Source organism: Lepidochelys kempii, chromosome 11, assembly GCF_965140265.1.
Source record: "Lepidochelys kempii isolate rLepKem1 chromosome 11, rLepKem1.hap2, whole genome shotgun sequence".
Classification (NCBI taxonomy): Eukaryota; Metazoa; Chordata; order Testudines; family Cheloniidae; genus Lepidochelys; species Lepidochelys kempii.
In genome coordinates this window covers 45,158,961-45,177,813 of record NC_133266.1, presented here as the reverse complement: position 1 = coordinate 45,177,813, position 18,853 = coordinate 45,158,961, and the positions used below count along the sequence as shown (strand labels likewise).

At 38.5% G+C, this 18,853-nt stretch overlaps 1 protein-coding gene across 1 annotated transcript in view; it reads left to right on the top strand.

Moving 5' to 3' along the window:
• The window catches only part of TTN (titin), a 468,699-nt gene that overhangs the window by 174,579 nt on the left and 275,267 nt on the right, over positions 1–18,853 (top strand). The window contains exons 38-62 of the mRNA XM_073306908.1: positions 984–1,121; positions 1,583–1,720; positions 3,424–3,690; positions 3,820–3,945; positions 4,990–5,268; positions 5,585–5,650; positions 6,126–6,384; positions 7,368–7,428; positions 7,546–7,755; positions 8,562–8,704; positions 9,790–9,995; positions 10,142–10,372; positions 10,970–11,214; positions 11,878–12,101; positions 12,204–12,368; positions 12,469–12,637; positions 13,231–14,921; positions 15,024–15,305; positions 15,610–15,876; positions 15,981–16,253; positions 16,372–16,635; positions 16,732–16,992; positions 17,404–17,664; positions 18,170–18,433; positions 18,531–18,791. Of these exons, the coding sequence (XP_073163009.1) occupies positions 984–1,121; positions 1,583–1,720; positions 3,424–3,690; positions 3,820–3,945; positions 4,990–5,268; positions 5,585–5,650; positions 6,126–6,384; positions 7,368–7,428; positions 7,546–7,755; positions 8,562–8,704; positions 9,790–9,995; positions 10,142–10,372; positions 10,970–11,214; positions 11,878–12,101; positions 12,204–12,368; positions 12,469–12,637; positions 13,231–14,921; positions 15,024–15,305; positions 15,610–15,876; positions 15,981–16,253; positions 16,372–16,635; positions 16,732–16,992; positions 17,404–17,664; positions 18,170–18,433; positions 18,531–18,791 (6,751 nt within the window). The remainder of the gene's footprint in view (positions 1–983; positions 1,122–1,582; positions 1,721–3,423; positions 3,691–3,819; positions 3,946–4,989; positions 5,269–5,584; positions 5,651–6,125; positions 6,385–7,367; positions 7,429–7,545; positions 7,756–8,561; positions 8,705–9,789; positions 9,996–10,141; positions 10,373–10,969; positions 11,215–11,877; positions 12,102–12,203; positions 12,369–12,468; positions 12,638–13,230; positions 14,922–15,023; positions 15,306–15,609; positions 15,877–15,980; positions 16,254–16,371; positions 16,636–16,731; positions 16,993–17,403; positions 17,665–18,169; positions 18,434–18,530; positions 18,792–18,853) is intronic.

Genomic DNA, 18,853 nt, shown 5'->3' with positions numbered 1-18,853 from the left:
CCTTTACTTGATGTATGAAGGTGGATTTTAAGAGAACCTTTTAAAGAGTTTTTATTCAGTTAGCCATCAGAATAATAATGACTTCCATAAAGGGTTTGAGCCAATGAGGTTTGCTGAAGTTTTGCTGGATCACAAACTGTCTGATTGGTCTCACAGCTAATATCAGATGATTTTGGAGCCCTTACTCACACTGAGTAGCCCTTATTTAACTGAGTATCCCCACTGACTAATGAGAGTAAATGTTAGGTCATAGTAATACTCATTTCTACGCAGCTGCTAAAAGGAGTTTATATCCAGAGGATACAATGATGATCATTTAAATGTAACCAATAGGGGACCAAATTCTTCCCTGATTCTTTCTCACACAGTGTAACTCTACTGAATTTAACTGAGTTGCAAAGTGTGTAAAATGGAATGGAAGTTCGCTTACATACAATGGTCATTCCACTCTATAAGTGGCATTTCATCTTCCTTTCTTTCCCCTTGTCACAGGGGTGTAGCCATGGGTGGGCTTGAGTGGGCCTCAGCTTAGCATCCAGACCCTACTTAGCGTCCCCCACTTAGCATCCAGGCCCACTCAAATCTAAGCAGGGGTGTAGTGCTGCCACAGCAGCCCGGAACATCACTCAGACACCTGAAATCCAGAACGGAGTGATGCACCCACTCTTCAGAAAGCTACGCTCTGGCAGCTCTGCCTTCCCATTTTCTGAGCCGCCCCATGCACATGCTCAGCTCGGCAGGTGAAGCCCTATGTCTGGGGGCACCAGGACTAAGAAGAGGGCATGGCGTCGGGGAGAAGCTGAGCTAGCACAATCTGTCATTGCCTGTCCACCCAAAAGTTGGGACCCTCCCAAATTTCCACTCCTAGCTCTGCCACTGTCTTGTCTACATAACATTCCATCAACCTGTCCCACTGTCCTGAAAAGCCATGTAATTTGGTTTGAGAACAAATATAATTGAAACTTTTTTATCATAAAAAACAGATAAGAAAGGAAACTGTGAAACCTTCTGTGCCTAAGGTAGTAATTACCACCGATAAACCTAAAGTACCAGTCAGAGTATCGAGAACTAGAGAAGAAGTTGCTACCAAACAAGAACAAGTACGAGTAACTGATGAAAAGGTGAATAGAACTGTTATAAATGTGATATTCACTCTCCTGTGATACTCCCTTTGCACACTAATACTTCTCCTACAAATACTAACTATATATTTCCAGGGTTTTTTTTTTCTAAAACTTACTCCAACTAGAAACTTGTATCAACTATGAATTAGTATCTAGTTCTTCCCACTTTGTCCTTCACTCCTAATAGTTGGCATTAATAAGATATCCATAACTCTCTTTTGACTGACTTTGATTTCTTTGCAGTAAAGAGCATTTTAACTTTTTTTAAATAATATATTTTATTTAAATGAGTATTGTTACATCCTAATGCCTATCAATAGCTAGCTAATACAGAGTCACTCGGAGACTGCAGTGTACAGGGATCTAAAACCTTAACCCTTTCCCCCATTCCAATGCTTTTTTTTTTTCATAAGACCATATGTAATTGAAACTTTTTTTGTTTCTACCATAATAATCAGATAAGAAAGGAAGCTGAAAAAATTACTGTAGTTCCGACAGTAATTGCCACTGATAAATCCAAGGAACCAGTAACAATACCAAGAACCAGAGAAGGAATTACTACCAAACAAGAACAAATGCATCTAATTCGTGATCAGGTGAATACAGCTGTTGCAGATATGAAATACACTGTTCCACCTTAACTTTCTCTGCGAGCCTCCTTATGCTTCACCATCAGTTAAGAGCTACTTGTGTACACTAGAATCCACTCAACTGCATTCCCCTTAATGTGCTTGCTTGCTTGAGGTGATTTGACAAGGAACAGATTCAGTGTAATGAATCTCAATAATTCTAGAAAATTAACTAATGGCCCATCCATTTATAAAAAATCACTTTAACTGGAGCCACCTATGATTGTCTTTGAAAGCCTGGTCTCAGTAGATAACGCTGAACTGGTGTTTGCTTATATAAATTTCTGTATCTGAAATCATTTAGTATATAGGCTATTTCCCCTTTAATTTTATGGTTAATTGACCAGCTGATCTCACTTTATCAGGATTTGTATTGTTTTTGTTCTTCGTACAATGCATACGTTTAAAACAATTCAGTTCCACCCAGTATATTCTTATAAGCCACTGATAAAGGGGAACATTGTTTGTTTCTGTTTCCACTGGTATCTATGCCAGTTAAGAGGATTCTAATGTAATAGGGCTGAGTCCTATTATCAGTGAGAGAGTAACATAATTGTGAACTACAGGATATGGTCCACTTTTTTCTTAATGTAATTAATTAATTGAAAACATCACTGGTATGTTTACACAATGTTTTGATTAATTTTCAATGGAAAAAGCAAAATCAGATAAAATACACACCAAGGGTTCAGTGTGTACAGAGTTCACAGTTCTTTGGTGTGTGAATTTATGGCCATAAGCACTTCCTTTGAAGTTAGCACTAGCATTGAATAATATAGTCCTTAGAGTGCAAAGCCTTATCAATAGTAAAACAAACTTTTGCAGACAATCTGTCTGACCTAGCTTAGAGATATTACTTCACGTGGTGAACTATTTTTAAAGCTGTATGTAAACTGAGTGAAGAAGGCAATTTATTATTTAAAAGTGTTAATTTTTTCACATGCTCTTTTACTATATACTGTATCCAGGTAAATTATAATACTGAAAAAACAGCAGCAGTCACTACTCAAATATCTGCTCCTGACAAAGCCAGAGCTTGATAATGGACAAACTGTACTGACATCAAATGTGAAACCAATTATGGATCAGGAAATTAAAAACAAATTACATCCTGGCACAAAAGCACCACTTCCTTTTTACCAAAACACTCTTTCAGTTATCCTTCCCTATTAAGAACTTGTAAAATACATTAGCACAACTTTTCCTTGCATTGAAGTTACAGCTGTATATTTACTAAGGCTCATTGTGTGCAAATGGACCATGCAGTGTTTGCACGTCAAACATCATATACATACTTTGACCATTTCTCTTAGTAATGTCTGATATAGAATTATGTGCAGCTGTCAGAAATTACAGCTTTTTAAATATTATACATACCGTATCATAGTCACAAATGTGCCAGCGAAGTATTTAATACACATTGTGTACTGTATGTAGAAATATGCATGTGCACAATGTGTATACATATCTATTCAGTATAAATATATATTTACAGCGAGTGACTATGAAATGCACATGTGGATAAATACAGTCTGCATATTTTCCATACTATATAATGTATGTACATTTTCTGTCTCTCTCTAACTTGTATGTACTCTGTATTTGCCAGATAGACAAATCTTTGTCATCACCATGGGTATTTGTATGAATTCTGTAAATGTTATCTTTAGATTGGAGCTTACAAAAAGGCTGAAGCTGTAGCTACAGTTGTTGCTGCAGTTGATCAGGCACGTGTTAGAGAGCCCTGGGAGCTAGAGCATGATGAAGAAGGCTATGCTGAGCAGACAGCTTTGGAATATGGATATAAAGAGCGTACTATGACAGGTCACATTGTTGAGGTGCCAGCCGAACGTCATGTTGTCACCAAACCAGTACATGTTCCTTCTGAAACAAAAGTTTCTACCACTGAAAAAATGGGAATGCATATATCAACACAGGTTAGACTTGGTTTACATTGCACTCTTTCTCTGGCTGTCTTGTTTTGTTTTTTTTTAAATGAAACTTTTTATTTTGCAGTTTGGTGACTAGCACAACATACTCACCAAACATTTTCTTGGTTAATGTAGATTAAAAGAACAGAAGAAACCAGAACTGAAAAAGCAGCCCTTGTGGAACACACACGTCCCCGGACAGCAAGTCCTCATTTTACAGTTTCAAAAATTACTGTTCCTAAACCAGATCATACTTATGAGGTAAGAGCGGAGGAAGGGTGCTGGGCAAACAGCAAGCTCAGTCAAAATAACTGATACCTCATTTTTTCTATATTGATGCCCCTCTTTCCCCCTCCCCATACAATACTGTGTTACTCCCAAGTGGGGGAAGATGTTGTGCTATCTTTGATTTGTGTTGCCCTATTCCCTAGTAAATAAAATATAATAGTGCAGATAAATGTATGCCCTTTATTTGTGAAATCCTGCCAAAAAGTGATTTTGTTGGGGTTTTTTTAAAACCCCAACCATTTCATATATTTGGAATGCAGCTAAAACATGTGGTATTTACAATAAAATGCTACATGCCTGGCATACACCTTCACCCTGTTTAAAGGGTAGGAAAAAATCCTGATTCGTGCTCAACTTCTCGCATTAAAGAAATACTTCAGTAGCAGTACTTTTTTTTCTTTCTTTGCCGTTGTTTTACTGCATACTAAACCAGTTCAGGAATGAACATGCTCTACATCCCTAATCCAAACTATATTTTATGGCCTCATAAAGAACCATGTGTGTTTGTATTCATTTCATGTTATTTTTTCCTTTCTACTGTTTGAGGAGTTTTTTTCATCTTTTTTTTTTTTTAAATTAGGGACACAATCCAACTTAATTATGCATAAAGGTTGCACTTTGAAATCTCTTCAGGTATTTTAATCACTTCCTGGCATATAATTAGTTCTGTGATGCCTTAGTGAAAATCTAAGTTCAAGCCTAGAAAGCAACAGAGCACATTCCCTTTAAGAGCTATGTTGCTATTTAAAGACCATAATTCTAACACAATATAATAGAACACTTTCAAATGCTATATACAACTTTAAGTCTGCATACAAGTATATATATTTTAAAAACTATGTTATTTTACAGCATAGGAGGGTTGAAAGTGTCTTTATGTAGCTTATCTAATATGCGAATAAGGAAGTAACAGACTATTATGTAATTTGTCATACTGACTTGCTTGGGAAATACATAGTGCATCTTTTGAAAATAAGAGTAACACAACTGTAACTTTCTTTCTCTTGGATTGGTTAGGTTTCAATAGCAGGATCTGCTATGGCTACCCTGGAAAAAGAGTTATCAGCAACTTCTGTTCAAAAGATCACGAGACCCGTGAAATCACCACAAGTAAAGCCACCTGAAACCAGAGTGATGGCAGAGAAGGTTATCTCTCCACAATTTCCCTTTGGAGAGGCAGCAGATGCCTATAAGAGCCGTTATGATGTTGAGACCAAAAGAGACATAAGTGTGAGCATTACAGGTGGTGTGGTACGGGAAGAACACATTGAATTAATGCAAGAAGGTGAAGCAAAGGTTTGTCATTAAGTGAATTCCAAAATCATCTTGATTGACTTACATCTTAGAAACAATAGAGAGTAACCCAATGTGTTTACAGTTCTTCCCCCCCATTACAAGCTTATTCTTTTAAAATATCCCTGCTGAGCTTTGTCTGTCGTAGGTTGTGCAAAACAAGTAGCACAAGCATTTCTAAGATCCTAACATCACTTTGTCACAGCAAGCAGCAGTCACTGTCTGCAAGGAAACATTTTCCTACATCAATTATGGTGTGTCTGCCATTTATTTCCTTCACTTTGTGGGATGTTTAGTAACTCTGCTTTAAATGTCATAGGTAACAGAAATGGCTAGAGTTCCTGAGCCAGCAGAAGTCCCTGCTACCCCACCAACCTTAGTCTCTGTAAGTAGTGAAAATATAGATAAAGGTTACATTGTTTTGCCTTTCATTCCTTTTAAGATACGCTTTGTTTCACCCCCTTTTTGTCATGTATTTAATACATTCAGTTGCTCTCTGGAGCTCTGACACCATCTCTCATGTCTGTTGTCAGTTGCCAGTCTCTGTAGCTGTGTGACCTATCAGAATGATCTTTGCTGAACTGAACAAGTGAATTCTCACAAGTATCTCACAAAGATCAAATTCCCTCTAGATTTTCCCTGTGAAGAGTAACATATTCAGACAGCCCAACTCCAGCTTCAAAAGCTGTAGTTTGAAAATGTCTCTTCTCTCTGATTTATTTGGGGCACTGCACATCAGTGCCTCATTTTGATACAGATGCTGAATTGTAAGTTTCAGGACTGTTTTATTGTACGGTTGAAATGATTTATTTACTAGTGAAGAGTCATATTCATTGTATAAATACTTTTGTGTGATACAGGGTCTAAAAAACATGACTGTTATTGAAGGCGAATCTGTCACTTTGGAGTGCTACATCTCTGGCCATCCAGCCCCGACTGTGTCATGGTACAGAGAAGACTATCAGATTGAGAGTTCCATAGACTTCCAGATTACCTTCAAAGCAGGAGTTGCTCGCCTTGTGATTCGTGAAGCCTTTGCAGAAGACAGTGGAAGATTTACTTGCACTGCTACCAATGCAGCTGGAACTGTTAGCACTTCATGCCACTTACATGTGCAGGGCAAGTAGATTTCTCACAACAAGAATACGAACAGTTTGCTTAGTCAAAATGGCTTCATTACAACTTCTCTATACCCAAGAGCTAGTATTTCTGGCAGCTGCAGGTGTCTTGATTTACCCATGGCAGCCTCCAGGGCTGCTAAACCTGCCAGCAACTGCCACCTAGTCTCTTCACCTAATAAAAGATTTGTGTTGCCTAGGGCAAAAATCAAAGACTATCCATTAGTATTGTACACTACCTGCAACATCCCCCATCCCTGTTTTCACTCAGAGATACGTGGGCTTTCCACCCTTCACATTAGTCCTATCAGTACAGATAATGGCTCAGTTGATGCCTATTTTGAGGAAGATATGGACATGTTCCCCATCTCCCTACTATTCTGGGGTCCCCCTACTCCTATCAGTGACAAATATTTCAGCCTCCAGTGTCAAGACCATCATGCGCTAGTAAGTGTCCTAAAAATGCAATCCTACATGGAAGGAATAAATGGCAAGGGCCCCTATGAACATACTCAAGGATCATCACAAGTATCTGAGAGGGGGAGAGAGACTTTGCTTTGTTACTGAGCTATATTCAAGACTATTCAAAACCCACATACCAAAGGAACATTACGGCACACCCAACATCCTGTGCCCCACTAGGGCAAGTGGCCATATAGGTCCTATCAGATTGGCAAATACCACAGAAACAACAACGGCACAGCCCAATAATATGCAAGAGAGAAAAACATTAAAGGTGAAGGGTACTAAATAGCTCAGGAACATTTGATTATGACTAATACAGCTAGGCTGGTTTGAAGAGGCCAGGAAGGAGACATCCCACGTCACCTGGGTGCCAGTTATGAGCAAGCTAAGATTCCTGATTCACTGTCCCAGTGCAAGTACCTGACCCTTAAATTCAGCCAGCAAAACTACCCTCCCTCTTAGGTGCTTTGTCCACTTTTAAAATATTTTGGCATCAACATTATCATACTTTTCTTACAGTTTCTGAGGAGATTGAAAGCCGAGAAGCCGTTTCTGTGAAGGCTGTCACAGAAGAGAAACGGTAATGTTACTTTTCTAAGCAGACTGCTCGTACTGTGATTATTAGTTACTTCCATTTTATTTATTTGTGATTTCCTTCTGCATCAGCTCATTTGCCTTCTTTGAAATCTTCTTCCAGCTATATGGAGTCAAAAGATGTGGTAATGGTAGATACCACTATTGCAGAAGAAGTGTTTGGAGAAGCTGCAGCTCCTTTTTTTATAACCAAACCTATAATTCAGAAGTTAGTTGAAGGTGGAAGTGTAATTTTTGAGTGCCAAATTGGGGGCAACCCAAAGCCACACATCTACTGGAAAAAAGCTGGGGTACCTCTTACTACTGGCTACAGGTATATAAGTTACTTAAACATTGTTCTTTCTCTGATGTGCAAATGATACTTCTATAGATTTGACACACATTAGAATTCAGTTATCTGCTTTGGACTAAATCTATCCCTAGTGTAACCCCACTGATTTCAGTGGGGTGTCATCAGGAATTAATATGGCCCGAAGTTTCTGAACATATAGGTATTTGAACCCATCCGGCTGTTCTTCTCTGTTATGGGATGCAATGTTTGCTCTGGTGGGTTATAAAATGTATATTTTAAAAGGCTAGAAAAGCAATTATAAATACAAGGTTGAACTAAAAATTGACATACACATTAATTTATATATATATAGAGAGAGAGAGACTTTGGTTTGAATTTTCTCTGCAGTGTTCTGTAGAATTGAGGAAATATTTAGTGAAGGAGCCATCTGAGTACGTTTCTGGCATTCTTGAAATGTATCATGATATAATCACGTATAGAAAATGATGGAAATGATGTTTCCAGGCATAAAGCTCCCTGAATATAAAAATTCTGATATTGGGAAGGTTACATTGTATATGATAATGGAATCCTCAAAACTTCAGTACTGCCTTTTGTCTCTGAGTTCAATTATTATTATAGATATAGGGAATAATTGAGCTCTGGTTGCAGTATTGTTATTTCTCTTATGCTGTTCTACTATTCCACTGAGTTGATATTGGCCTAAAAAATTATCAAAGCATTGGCTTTTTCAAGGAGTAATAGTCATAGATCTTTCAAAAAGTAAATAAGTGAAGAGTTCTGCTGATCAGAATTATGGAGAATTTGTGTTTTCTATGTTCTTAAAGACACAAACTGAGTTACAAAAAAGAGACTGGGGAATGCAGACTTGAAATTTCGATGACCTTTGCTGATGACGCCGGAGAATACACTATTGTTATTCGCAATAAGCATGGAGAAGCTTCTGCATCAGCCTCTTTACTGGAAGAAGGTATATGTAGGTGCATGGATAATGGGGGAGGAGGGATTAACAAAAAAGTCAGTGATAAAAATATGGAAGAATAAGACTGGAGTTTCTTTAACTTGCTTTAAGATTAGCAAATTGGTGCCACTCTGTTTGATATAATAAAAACCGACTGGTCACAATGGTCGATGAGGTATTGCAGTAGCTTCTTTTTCTTTGAGCCATTAACTAGTTTCAAAATGGAAGCATTCTTCTTTTAAGTGAGTCTCTTAAAGGAGGTCGTGAATCTGTGGGCATTTTCATAGCAGTTGTCAAACCACGATGATGTACAGAACCACTTGCAGGTCACAGGGTGAAATCCTGGCTTCCCTTTGATTGCAGTGGGGCCAGGATTTCACCCAAAGTGTTCACTTCTATAGAAGCACATGGTAAGGAATGGTACAAAGGCCTAGCTCCCTTCCACACTCCTCTCCTTACCCCAGAGAAAGAGAAGGTACTGGGAGCTCTGCAGGAGGAAGAGTGCCTACAGCTACTTTTCTGTGGCACTGAGGATTTCTGCAGGAGGGAGAGAATATTTAACCTTAGGCTCATGCAGAGTTTAGAATCTCCTATTCAGCGTAGCTACAGGAGCCTCTCCTCTTGGAGAGCTCTTAATGCTCTGCACAGTATATGACCTTTGAAGTTTGGCATTGGGGTTCTGGGGAAAGGAAACTAACTAAGGAGCTGGGATATGTGCTTTAGAAAAAGAAACTAATTTAGACTAGATATTCATCCATGTAGATATTCATCAAGTACAATAGTTCCCAGAGAGAAGGTGTGAAGGTATGGTTAGGAGGCTGAGAGCTGATGAGCTCTCTCTTTAGAAGTGGTCCGTACTTAAGAAAACCTGTTCTAGAACATATAAATTATGACATTTTAATCAAGACTGGGCGGAGTGTCTATCTGTTGTAATGATTCTCACAGAGCATCAGGATATGCACCTGTTCCACAACCATCTGAAACGCTGTTTAAAATAATACCTACTAACTGATAACTTCTGCAGCTTATTTCTATATTTATGCCAGTAAAAATGGACAGTGACTTATCAGAATTAATGTGTGCTTAACTCCTAGCTGATTATGAGGTCTACATAAAATCGCAACAAGAAATGATGTACCAAACTCAGGTGACTGCATATGTACAAGAACCTAAAGTGGCTGAGATAGCCCCAGCTATTTTATATGCTGACTATGAAAAAGAATATGAAAAAGAACAAGCTCTAATTAGGAAGAAAATGGCAAAAGACACTGTGCAGATCCGGACTTTTGTAGATGAACACGTAAGTATTTCAGTCATTTTAAATTGTGATGGAAGCAGTTCAAGTCTTTTTATTTATTTTCACAAATGTAAGAAGTCAGTTATTCTACAAACTCTGTAAAGTCTGTTCTACAAAATCTATCACAAAGCTGTTTTCTTTTTGTATAGGAATTCCACATTTCTTCCTTTGAAGAAAGACTTATCAAAGAAATTGAATACAGAATTATTAAGACCACCCTAGAAGAACTCTTGGAGGAAGACAGAGAAGAGATGGTGGTTGATATTCCTGAATCTGAAACAGTTGAAGCAGGATTTGATTTAAGATTAAAGAATTATAGAATCTTTGAGGGAATGGCTGTTACTTTCCATTGTAAAATGACTGGATATCCATTACCCAAGGTATACCAACATCTATAAATGTATAATATAAACCATACAGATATTGTTTTTAATTATATCTACCTATGAAACAGGCCTGCTTCTATATGTGGAAACTTACTGGATGTGGTAGCTCACTGCCAGAGAACCCCTTCTTTATCCTACTCAGCTAGAAAACCACAAATTCCAAAAACAATGTACATTTTTCAGTCCTTTGTTCTCCCATCAAGCTGAGTTTCCATTTTGTAGATTTGTACAATAGTCCTGGATAAGGAAATGTGCTAGATTCACCAATACGCTATGGCAAAGTATTGCACTACTCATGCGTCACAGAGAAGCGGTCATATAGTAGTGAATCTGGCTTGTTTCTGTTTCATTCTTTATGTATCATAATGCTGAATTTTATATTGGATACTGATTTTCATATCTGCAAAAAGCTGTTTTTTACTCTTACTTATTTCAAGTAAAATTGTTTGCCAACTACATGTTGGTTATGGCCATGCAATAGTTGAAAAGTAGTGGGAAAGACCTAGCAGAGTTTTAAGTAACATACATGGGTACACAATACTGTATTCAAATCTCCATGAGGGTTCACTCTACTTTTTACTATTTGTGCAGATTGCGTGGTACAAGGATGGTAAACGCATTAAGCATGGAGAGCGCTACCACATGGAAGTTCTGCAAGATGGCAGCGCTAGTCTACATTTACCTGTTGTGTTGCCTGAAGATGAAGGAATTTATACAGTCTTTGCCAGCAATGTTAAAGGAAATGCTATTTGCTCTGCAAAGCTATACATTGAACCTGTTGCACCAGTTGGAGCTCCAGGTTATATGCCAGCACCAGATGTTATGAAAAGATATCGGTAAGTACAGGGTAATATGCAAGTCTTGTGTTCGTTCCAGTCCACTACAAATAAACAGTGTCCAGTGATCCCATCATGTAATCCAAGCTAAACAAGTTTAGACCATCAGTCCTGGCATACCTCCATGCTGTTGGAAGTACTGATGTTGATTCAGTAAGTGGCACTCTGTTCTGTGGCTCACTATGAACCAAATCCCCATTGCTACAGGGCAATGTGATTCTGAAGGTATCACCTTCTAGATGATAGGTGTAAACAAGGTATTGGTTTAGTCCTCTCAATTTAGAGAATGTATTGCTCCTCACTTGGGATTTTACCTATTGTGCGCTGCACTGTTAAACAGCTTTTGCTTTCCACCACAGAGATTGCTACATTTCAGTGGTCAGAGAACTCATCCAGTTATAGATAGATACTCTGTGTGTATGTGAAAAATACATATTTCTGTAAGTATAGAGAACTGTAATATTATTTGACATTGCACAGATTCTTCATATTGATTAGACAACAGGAAACAAAATACAAATAATAATTTTACCTCACCTTTTCCCCTAGGTAAATTGATTTTAACCTGTTTTAAAATACTAGGCACAGGAGATGAATTATGTATTGCTTTAGCCTGGTTCTAGGAGTCATTGCTACAGCACAGCTTTTTTGTCCCTCCCTCAGGTCTCTTTCTCCCCGTTCCCCAAGTCGTTCTCCAGCCCGTAGTTCTCCGTCTCGTTCTCCTGCTCGCAGACTAGATGAAACTGATGAAGGACAACTGGAGAGATTGTATAAGCCAGTTTTTGTGTTGAAACCTAGTTCCTTTAAATGTGCAGAGGGGCAGACAGCGAGATTTGACCTAAAAGTAGTTGGCAGACCCATGCCAGAAACATACTGGTTTCATAATGGTATCTCAATTTATTTTCATAATATAATTATTTAGAAAAAATATAGTATTTTCCATGTTAGGAAACAGTACTGGGTGTAAACAAAATTGTCTATTTCTGCAGGTCAACAAGTTGTTAATGACTATACTCATAAAATAGTAGTTAAAGAAGATGGCACACAGTCAATGATCATTGTCCATGCTAGTCCTGATGATTCTGGTGAATGGACTGTCGTTGCTCAGAACAGGGCAGGCAAAACTACGATCTCTATGACCTTGACAGTGGAAGGTATTTACTCTGCACATTTTGGAAAAAACTCCATCATTATTATGTATAGAAACAGTTATTTCAATTTCTGTGTCGGACCACTTTTTTCTTGCTCTTTCAGCTCAAGAACATCTAGTGAAACCACATTTTGTAGAAAGGCTGAAGAATGTTAGTGTCAAGGAGGGTACTAAACTGAAAATGTCAGTGAAAGCTACTGGTAACCCTAATCCTGATATTGTATGGTTGAAGAACAGTGATATCATTGTACCTCATAAATACCCAAAGATCAAGTAAGTGCTTCCTAAAAAGATAATGGGTAAAAACAGTAAAGATTTCAATAAGCCTGGTCCTGCAAGGTACTAAGTGCCTCCTAGTATTTGCTGAGTGTCTCCAACTCCTCAAAAATGTAGTAGATGAGAATTGAGAGTGGGAACAATGGGAACTAGGGGCCTGATCCCATGGCCTTTGAAGACTATGGGAGTTTTTCCACTGACTTCAATGGGGATTGGATCTGGCCCTAAAAGTGTGCAATAACTTACAGGCTCAGGCCTGCCTTTTGCATGTTTCTGTACATGTTTATTATGTAAGTTTCAATAAAACTTAAAACCAAATTGTAAAAGAACCTCCATTAGCTTTCTGTATCTGCAGTCCTCTAGTAGATGAAATTTGTACTGATTTCAAGACCACTAAAGATTGCTACTTTGTGTTTATACGGTGCCTTGCACAATGAGGCCACATTCTTGGTTGGTCGTTAGGCACTACCATGATTAAGTATTATTTTTGATTCCACCAGAAGTTTGCCTGCTTAAAGGTTATAGGGATGGGACCTAATTGTGAAGGAGATATGTGAGAAAATAATGTAAATTTTTTTTTAATATTTCAGAATTGAGGGAACTAAAGGAGAAGCTGCACTTAAAATTGAGTCCACTGTCAAGCATGATGCTGCATGGTATACCGCTACTGCCATCAATAAAGCGGGGCGCGACACTACACGGTGCAAGGTAAATGTTGAAGTGGAGTTTGCAGAACCTGAACCAGAAAGGAAATTAATCATTCCAAGGGGAACATACAGAGCAAAGGAGATTGCAGCACCTGAGCTTGAGCCTCTCCATTTGCGTTATGGTCAAGAGCAATGGGAGGAGGGAGACCTTTATGACAAAGAAAAACAACAAAAGCCATTCTTTAAGAAGAAACTCACTTCATTAAGGCTCAAGCGCTTTGGACCAGCTCATTTTGACTGCAGACTGACACCAATTGGTGACCCCACTATGGTGGTCGACTGGCTACATGATGGCAAGCCCCTGGAGGCAGCCAATAGACTACGTATGATTAATGAATTTGGATACTGCAGTCTGGATTATGGAGTAGCCTATCCTAGAGACAGTGGAGTGATCACTTGCAGGGCAAGTAACAAATACGGTACTGACCACACATCGGCTACCCTTATAGTAAAAGATGAGAAAAGCCTTGTGGAAGAAACTCAGTTGCCAGAAGGCAGGAAGGGACTACAGCGAATTGAAGAGATGGAAAGAATGGCCCATGAGGGAGCCCTTGCTGGAGTAACAGAGGATCAAAAAGAGAAGCAAACGCCAGAAATTGTTTTGGTCCCTGAGCCTGCAAGAGTTCTGGAGGGTGAAACTGCGCGGTTCCGCTGCCGTGTCACTGGCTATCCACAGCCCAAAGTCAATTGGTATCTCAACGGGCAGCTCATTCGTAAAAGCAAAAGATTTAGACTCCGCTATGATGGTATCTACTACCTGGACATCGTGGACTGCAAATCATACGATACAGGTGAAGTGAAGGTTATGGCAGAAAATCCAGAGGGAGTAACGGAACACAAAGTGAAACTTGAGATCCAGCAGAGGGAAGATTTCAGGTCTGTCCTTCGCCGGGCACCCGAACCCAGGCACGAGCCAGCAGCAACAGAGCCTGGCAAACTTCTCTTTTCAGTACAAAAGGTAGACAAGCCTGCTGAGACAACTACCAAAGAGGTGGTGAAGCTAAAAAGGGCTGAAAGAATTACTCACGAGAAGCTAACGGAAGAGACTGAAGAGCTGCGTAGTAAATTCAAGCGTAGGACAGAGGAGGGCTATTATGAAGCCATTACTGCTGTGGAGCTTAAGTCTCGTAAAAAAGATGAATCATATGAAGAAATGCTTAAAAAGACAAAAGAGGAACTTCTTCACTGGACCAAAGACTTAACTGAGGAAGAGAAGAAAGTGCTTCTTGCTGAAGGCGAACTCACCATTCCAGCTATCAAACCAGAGAGGCTTGAGCTTAGTCCAAGTATGGAGGCTCCTAAGATACTTGAACGAATTCAAAGCCGGACAGTAGCCCAAGGTAGTGATGCACATTTCCGTGTTAGAGTAGTAGGGAAACCAGACCCTGAATGCCAATGGTTCAGAAATGGTATACAGATTGACCGGTCTGATCGGATATATTGGTACTGGCCTGAAGATAATGTTTGTGAATTGGTCATCAGGGATGTAACAGCTGAGGACTCTGCCAGCATCATGGTGAAAGCAATCAATATAGCTGGTGAAACTTCAAGCCATGCTTTCTTGCTAGTACAAGGTAATGTGTAAATCCCTTTAATGTATCCTGTTCATTAACAAAATGTGTTTGTCTTTGTAGTCCACAGGTTATCAACTCTCAATATTTTTTTTTATTTTGCAGCCAAACAATTGATAAATTTCACGCAAAATTTACAAGATGTTGTTGCTAAAGAGAGAGATTCCATGGCAACCTTTGAATGTGAAACCTCAGAACCGTTTATCAAAGTGAAATGGTATAAAAATGGAATCGAAATTTTTTCCGGAGACAAATACAGGATGCACTCTGACAGAAAAGGTCACTTTCTTTCTGTGCTAATGATTGACATGTTAGATGCTGAGGACTACAGCTGTGCATTGGTAGAAGATGAAACTGTAAAAACAACTGCTAAGCTTATTGTTGAAGGTAGGAATGCAAGCTTTATTATCACTCAATGTTTTTATAGTAAAATCTTCCAGGAAGAAATCAGCTATCACCAATGAACATAGCAGCCTGCATTTTGCTGTATAGAACATTGCAGAAATGTTTACACTATGTTTATATTTTTTAATGCAACATGAAAGCCTGAAAATTATTTTATGTTCAGGGTTTGAAAATAATATTTAATTTAGATGCAAGTTTGTTTCTTTAAAACCAAATATTTTTATAAGAAATGTTTCATAAAACTCTTTAAAAAATCATTTGTGAATGTATATATGTTCTAATGCAGGTGCTGTTATTGAGTTTGTTAAAGAACTTGAGGATATTGAAGTCCCAGAGTCGTTCTCAGGCGAGCTTGAATGTGAGATTTCCCCTGAAGATGTGGAGGGGAAATGGTATTGTGGCGACGTGGAGCTCACATCCAATAGTAAATACATGATTACGTCCCGGCGTGGTCGCCAAATTCTCACTGTTAAAGATGTTAGTAAGGAAGACCAAGGAGAGTACAGCTTTGTTGTAGATGGCAAAAAGACCAGTTGCAAACTGAAGATGAAGCGTAAGCCTTTTTAATCACATACCCCTTCTTTCCTACAGCTTTAATAATAATTATTTTGTTTATCTGTTGTGAGGATTAATTTGTTTTTCTTTCTTATTTCATAGCTCGTCCTGTGACCATTCTTCAAGGACTTACTGATCAGAAAGTCTGCGAGGGTGATATTGTGCAACTTGAAGTTAAAGTCTCCCTAGAAAATGTTGAAGGTGTCTGGATGAAGGATGGTATCGAAATTCAGCCAAATGACCGTGTGCACATTGTGCTGGACAAGCAGTCACATATGTTGTTAGTTGAAGATGTAACAAAGGAAGATAGTGGCAATTATTCCTTTAATATTCCCAGTCTTCTTCTTTCAACCACTGGACGAGTCTCTGTTTATAGTAAGTGACTATTGTTAGCCAGTCCAATGTTTTTTCAAAGGCATGGGTGGTCATTTGTTTGCTTTATTTCTTGTTAATTTAAGGGGGTTTTTACATTAATATTTTTGTGACTTGCCAGGTGTGGACATAGTGGTGCCACTAAAAGATGTTCACACTATTGAAGGAACAAAAGCTGTCTTTGAATGCAAAGTTTCAGTCCCTGATGTGTCTTCGTCCAAATGGTACCTAAACGATCAACAGATAAAGCCTGATGACCGTATGCAAGCTGTCTGCAAAGGCACTAAACAAAGGCTAGTGCTTACTAGGACCCATGCATCAGATGAAGGACAATACAAACTGATGGTTGGCAAAGTTGAAACCAGTTGCAATCTTACAGTTGAAAGTAGGTATTCGTTAAGATGCACAGTACTTCTTAAAACACTTCTTGCTAATATAACAAGTGGTCATGACTAATATTTCTAATGAACTTGTTTTACAGAAATTCAGATTATTAGAGGCCTTCATGACATCACATGCACTGAAACTCAGAATGTGTCCTTTGAGGTTGAGCTATCTCATGCAGGTATTGATGTTTTATGGCACTTCAAAGACCAAGAGCTCAAGCCTAGTCCTAAATACAAAATCGAAGCACGTGGCAAAATATATAAATTGACAGTGGTCACCATGATGAAAGATGATGAAGGTGAATACACATTTTACGCCGGAGAAAAGAAAACATCTGGGAAGCTTATAGTAGCAGGTTAGTAGGCTTAAATCCCAAAAAGAGTCTGACTTTGATTTTAAAAAAATGTGCCCAATATAATAAGCAATTTACATATTTCGAAGCAGCACCTGGCAATTTTGCTCTTGCTATACCTTTCTCCACTCTTTTCTTTTCTCTCCTTTTTCCTGAGGTTTGTCTCTCCTTCTCGATCTTATTTTTTCTGTCTTCTTTTTGGCTTTGATTCAGCAGCTCTTAGGTGGGTGTTTAAATGCTTTGTTAAATCGGGACCATAATGTAGAATGATGCAGAAATGAAGGCAGTATGTTGTCCTCAGAATCTGCGTAGCTGGTGGATTTCAGCAAAGCTGCATTTCAGGATAGGGGAAAAATAATCTAATGAGAGAGCTGAAACACTGAACAAATAACTCGTGCTTTTGCTTCCCAACAGGTGGTGCCATTGCAAAGCCTCTCACCGATCTAACAGTGGCTGAATCCCAAGAAGCTGTTTTTGAATGCGAAGTGGCAAATCCTGATTCTGATGGTCAGTGGTTGAAGAATGGTAAACCATTATCTATGACCGATCACCTCCAAAGCGAATCAGATGGTTTAAAGAGGAGACTTAATATTCCAGTCACCAAGCTAGATGATATGGGTGAATATACCTACAAAGTGGCATCCTCAAAAACATCGGCCAAATTGAACGTTGAAGGTCAGTAATTCTGTCCTGATTTGATATGTTTAAGGGCTTGATTCACCTTTTGCTCAGGCCCTAAGACATAAAATAAAACTAAGTATGATATACGTCATCATTATTACAAACTGTCTTTTGTATTTAAAATTGAGGCGATAAATGGATACAATTTTTGGATGTTCCATGTTAGAATTTAACATAACGGTAATATTTTGATAAAAACATATTTGGTGTATGCTGTAAGCCATTAAAAAGTCAACATTTGCCAATTGTGTAGTAGCATTTTAAATATAGAAAAACTATGTTGATCTTAGATACTGATAGCTGCTGGGAAATGCTGTTTTGTTTTGGGGGGTGGGGTTAGTGGAGGCGGAGGCATTGGTGACCATGAGATGTGTGTAAAGTGTATGTCTTTGGATCTTAAAATAAAAGAGGATCATAACATGTTTTGTAAAATGACCATGTTTAACTTTCTTTGAGTTTCAGTTTGCTTTTTCAGCTTTATTGGTCATTGTTTTTCTAGCTGTTAAAATAAAGAAGACACTAAAGAACTTAACTGTAACAGAAACACAAGATGCAGTTTTTTCTGTGGAACTTACCCATTCTGATGTTAAAGGAGTTCAGTGGATCAAAAATGGCGTTGAACTTAAATCAGATGACAAATATGAAATTACAGTGAAGGGAACTGTTTACACACTGAAAGTGAAAAATTGTGTTATCACTGATGAGTCCGTTTACAGTTTTAAGCTTGGAAGGTTAGGTGCCAATGCCAGACTCCACGTTGAAAGTAAGTCAATTTGTGATCATTTCAGCAATTAGTCTAATGACTGATTTAGAATTTAAATCACAAGTATGAATAAACTGTTGTGATTCTCTTCCTTAAGCTGTTAAGATAATCAAAAAGCCAAAGGATGTGACTGCTTTGGAAAATGCCACTGTTTCCTTTGAATTGAGTGTTTCCCATGATACCGTACCGATCAAATGGTTCCACAAAAATGTTGAGATTAAGTCAAGTGACAAGTACAGTATGATCTCTCAAAGGAAAGTTCACAAGCTGATGCTGCAGAATATATCTCCCTCTGATGCTGGAGAATACACAGCTGTAGTAGGACAACTGGAGTGCAAAGCAAAGCTGTTTGTGGAAAGTAAGTATTTCATGCCACACTAGCTCATGTATTATAACTAGTCCTTACACAGGATGATCTGT